The sequence below is a fragment of the Morus notabilis genome, unplaced genomic scaffold, assembly GCF_000414095.1.
Source record: "Morus notabilis unplaced genomic scaffold, ASM41409v2 Scaffold738, whole genome shotgun sequence".
Lineage (NCBI taxonomy): Eukaryota > Viridiplantae > Streptophyta > Magnoliopsida > Rosales > Moraceae > Morus > Morus notabilis.
In genome coordinates, this window is record NW_010359162.1 from 126,987 (window position 1) to 131,048 (window position 4,062).

Consider the following 4,062-nt stretch of genomic DNA (forward strand, 5'->3'; position numbering starts at 1 on the left):
TAATAAAATCCAATATAAAAGTAAATCTAAAATAAAATCCAATAAACAGAGAGATCGGCTTAGTGGACAACCACCCTGAACACTCTCATTTTTTTTTTTCTTTTTTCTCATTTTTTCCTCATTTTTTTCCATTTTCAATTTTCTCTTCTTTCCGTTTCACTTCTGTTTCTTCGACCTAATTCTCTCACCGTTCACTTCTCTTCTTCAGTTTCTGATTTGAAAAGAAAAAAGAAAAAAAAAAGTTTTGATTTTTTGGTTTTCCTTAACGGAAGCTCAATCAATAGTATATATAACAGTACGTCCGTTTTCTTTTTTCTCTCACCGACATTTTTGGCGTTTCTCTCTCTCTCTCTCTCTTCCTCTCCCTCTCTCTAAAAGATTTTGAAAAAAAAAAAAAGAAACGAAATTGGGATTTTCTTTGTGGGTGTGAAGAAGAAAGAACAATGGCGACGAATATAGGGATGATGGACAGCGCGTACTTCGTTGGAAGAAATGAGATTCTAACGTGGATCAACAATCGTCTTCAGCTTAATCTCTCTCGTATTGAAGAGGTTTTTTTCTTTTTTCTTTTTTTTTTTTGGAATCTTGTTTGAGTTTTTCCTTTGTTTGGCTCTTGGTATGAATTTTTGTAGAGAAAATGGAAGTATCTTGGAAATGGGTATTCTTTTTCTAGGCGTTTTCGGCAAAACCCTTTCTGGGTTTTGTTTTGCCTTCTTCCTTGTTCGCTTATTTTGTATTTTTTTTGGTTTTTTATTCGTACGATTTTTATTATTTTAGAGGGTTTGTGCGTTTTATTTCTCTATGTTTTGTGGTTGCATTTCCTTTTCGCCTTTTTTAGTTTACATTTACTTGCCATGAATCTGTTAATAAATGGGTCTCATTTTTTATTCCTATCAATTGAGAAAAAATATGTCGTTTTCTTTAACAGTGGATCTGTGCTCGGGACTTTTGGAAATCTGGAGAAGTTATCTCCTTGCTTTCTGAAATGTTTTGGAGATTTCTTGAATTGGTGAATTATGTTTGATTTTTAGTGAATTTTGTTGGGTTGTAATGTATGAATTATACTGGATTGTGATTCGTGTCGTATGGCACAAGATTTGTAAAGTCACAACTTATAAAGAATTGCGGCCCGTTCATTTTACCGATTCGAGTTTAAAATTTAAGTTTTGCTATAATAAAAAGCTTTCAGAAACAGTCACATCTAACTTTTTTCCTACATAAAAAAACTCTCACATAAAGTCACATCTCAACTCGAATCAGTAAACGAAACGGGCTGTAATAGCATAATGGCTTTGAACCTTTATGCTTTTCTTTTTTGATATAATTGTTTATAGATTTATTCTACAGTAGGTAATATCTTTGAGTTATTTGTTTATAATAACACGGACCATATATACTCTGCACTTTTCAGCATTTAGAATTTCCATTTCCGGTAACTTTCGACCTAAATTTACGTTTGCTTTATGTTGATGTGAAATGATTTGGCCAGGCCGCATCCGGTGCCGTGCAATGTCAAATGATAGACATGACATATCCAGGAGCTGTTCCAATGCACAAGGTGATAACCTATCTTGCCTTTGCTTTTGTATTCTTGCCCCTGCTTTTTTAATTGTTAATTTTGTTTGATTTATGTTTTTTCTTTCTTAACAATTCTGTATCGTAGGTCAATTTTGACGCAAAGACAGAATATGATATGATCCAGAACTATAAGGTTCTGCAGGATGTGTTCAACAAGCTTAAAATTGATAAGGTATTATCACAATAGCAGCCCCTTTTTTCCTGTATGTCGCACTTCATGGAAACTGGTGTTGATTTTATCTGGTTACATAGTCACACTGTTAAATAATTATATACATTGTTTTATTTCCGTTAGATCATTTCGTTTTACATGTAGGATCAGTTGATCTTTACTCTATTTATGCAAATTAGAAAGTTCTTACACCTCTCAAGATTGCACTGTTTTTTTATTGAGTTGGTGGTAAACAACTTTACATCAGCTGATCATCTTATGCATCTCTTGAGACACCTTGTTAGTAATTGATGCAATTTAGATCAACCCTGAGAAGTTTTGTTTCAGCTATCATTCCTGTTTTTCTTGTCATGAATGGTATTTGTTGGCCTGAATTTTGAAGGTGCACTGGTGCCGGTTAATTTATATTATGACTGATATCTTTCTCTCCTTTTGTCGTGTTGAAGCACATTGAAGTTAATAGGCTTGTTAAAGGTCGACCCCTGGACAACTTGGAGTTCTTACAATGGCTGAAACGCTACTGTGATTCTGTAAATGGCGGCATTATGAACGAGTATGTTACACTTTTGAGTGTGCTTTTAATGTCCTATTTCTGCATGTACCCTCTTTTATGTTTTATAACCTGCGTTGTTTATTATCTTATAGGAATTATAATCCTGTTGAGAGAAGGGGCAAGGGTGGGAAAGAGCGCAATTTCAAGGGTTCTCAAAAGAACTCAAAATCACTGCAAACAAACAATACGCATAATGCTGGCTCAGGCGATGCTGCTGGTTTGAGAAACTCTGGTCAGCTTACACCTTTTTTTTTCCCCCTTCTTCATCTTCTTCTTCCTCTTCTTTATTACCCTTGTCTTTATTAGCACCCGTTTATGTTTCCTATGGCTTTTGCGTTTATTAAATTAGGTCCAAAGCAAGGGAAGACTTATTCAGCATCGGGTGCTGCTGATTCTACCAGTGAGATTCAGGCTCTTTCCAATGAGGTATTGATGTTGGATTCTTGTTGTATTTCCTGTCTCATTAAAATCCAAATTTGTGAGGATGTTATGCACACTTCCTTTGATACTTGGATACTTGCTTGAGGAGTTTGTTTTTCTTTCGATCTCTCAAATGATAGTCTGAAAATCCATAACAAGGGAGTTCAGTGATCTTGCATCTGATTTATTCCTTTCTTTCATCTTTTTTATTGTTAGTCATATTATTTTTCTGTTTTGGCTGCCTATGTTGAGATTTGCTCAGTCCTATTCCTATGCTCTTTACTAAAATTTCATTCTGATGGTTTTTTGTTTTCGGCTACAGATAACTGATCTCAAGCTCTCTGTGGACGTTTTGGAAAAGGAAAGAGATTTTTACTTTGCAAAGCTAAGGGATATCGAAATACTTTGTCAAGATCCTGAATTGGAAAATCTCCCGGTAAGAGAGTTTCAACAAGTGTGTTATACAGTTGTCTACAAATTCGCTAAGCACTTTGAGCACATTTCGATTCATGAAGTAAACGATTTTGAATTGAAAATATGGTGCTGCAGGCGTTTTATATAGCTGTCTACAAATTTGCTAAGCAGTTTGTTGACAAGTCTAAACAATTTGTATGAAAAATTGATGCAGATGGCAGTAGCAGTAAAGAAGATCTTGTATGCCGTCGATGCAAAAGAATCTGCATTGTCCGAGGCTCAGGAATACATTCAGCAATCAGCGAATGCATCAAAGGAGGAGCCCGACACCGAAAATGAGCCTTGAACGCGAGTTTCAACTTAGTAACACACTCAGGGAAGTCGTGGTTTTTCTTGTTGAGAAGATTCTGGTGACCCTTCGCTTCAATCCAACTGTGAAGTACTACAAGATGAAGGGCGTTTAGATGTTTGTTGATTTTTCTTGTTTTCCTCCCTTGTATGTGCTGGATGCATAGGTTAACGACAATTGATTCTCTGAGTGAATCGTCTATAATAACAGAACTTACTGAACTTTTTTTTGTTTTAACAATGGTTGTGGATGCAATTCTCTGCGATTGCGAGTAGTAGGAGCATTGCTATTAGTCGTTGGATTCATCGTTGTCATTGGTTATAATGATAATTTTTCCGGTTGTGGAGTTTACAACTTTTAGTTACTCATTGTCCACTTTTAGTTACTCATTGTCCATAAAGCACAAAGTGGAATTTGCTTCTAAGGTTTGAGCATAGGTTTCATATATAATATTTTGATGCATAGTTTTGCGTTGAGAAACTATGATGAGTTTTGGCATTTAATATTGTCAAGGCAAAGTAGAAAGATTTGGGACAAATATCAAGTCGAAAAGACATATCATCCCTAAAAGAGTTT

The 4,062-nt window shown here is 35.2% G+C and overlaps 1 protein-coding gene across 1 annotated transcript; it reads left to right on the forward strand.

Moving 5' to 3' along the window:
* The first annotated feature begins 221 nt into the window (after positions 1–221).
* On the forward strand, positions 222–3,834 carry LOC21388779 (microtubule-associated protein RP/EB family member 1A). Its single transcript, XM_010093753.2, has 8 exons — positions 222–551; positions 1,490–1,558; positions 1,664–1,750; positions 2,197–2,303; positions 2,396–2,535; positions 2,653–2,729; positions 3,046–3,159; positions 3,352–3,834. The coding sequence occupies exons 1-8, from the start codon at positions 444–446 to the stop codon at positions 3,481–3,483; spliced, it is 834 nt and encodes a 277-aa protein (XP_010092055.1). The 5' UTR covers positions 222–443; the 3' UTR covers positions 3,484–3,834.
* Positions 3,835–4,062: the final 228 nt, after the last annotated feature.

Excerpts from the sequence above, each read along its gene's own strand:
- LOC21388779 (XM_010093753.2), top strand. The coding sequence starts at position 444 with ATGGCGACGAATATAGGGATGATGGACAGCGCGTACTTCGTTGGAAGA. Across the intron at positions 2,304-2,395 it reads AATGGCGGCATTATGAACGA|GAATTATAATCCTGTTGAGA; the intron begins GTATGTTACACT and ends ATTATCTTATAG. Across the intron at positions 3,160-3,351 it reads CTGAATTGGAAAATCTCCCG|ATGGCAGTAGCAGTAAAGAA; the intron begins GTAAGAGAGTTT and ends AAATTGATGCAG.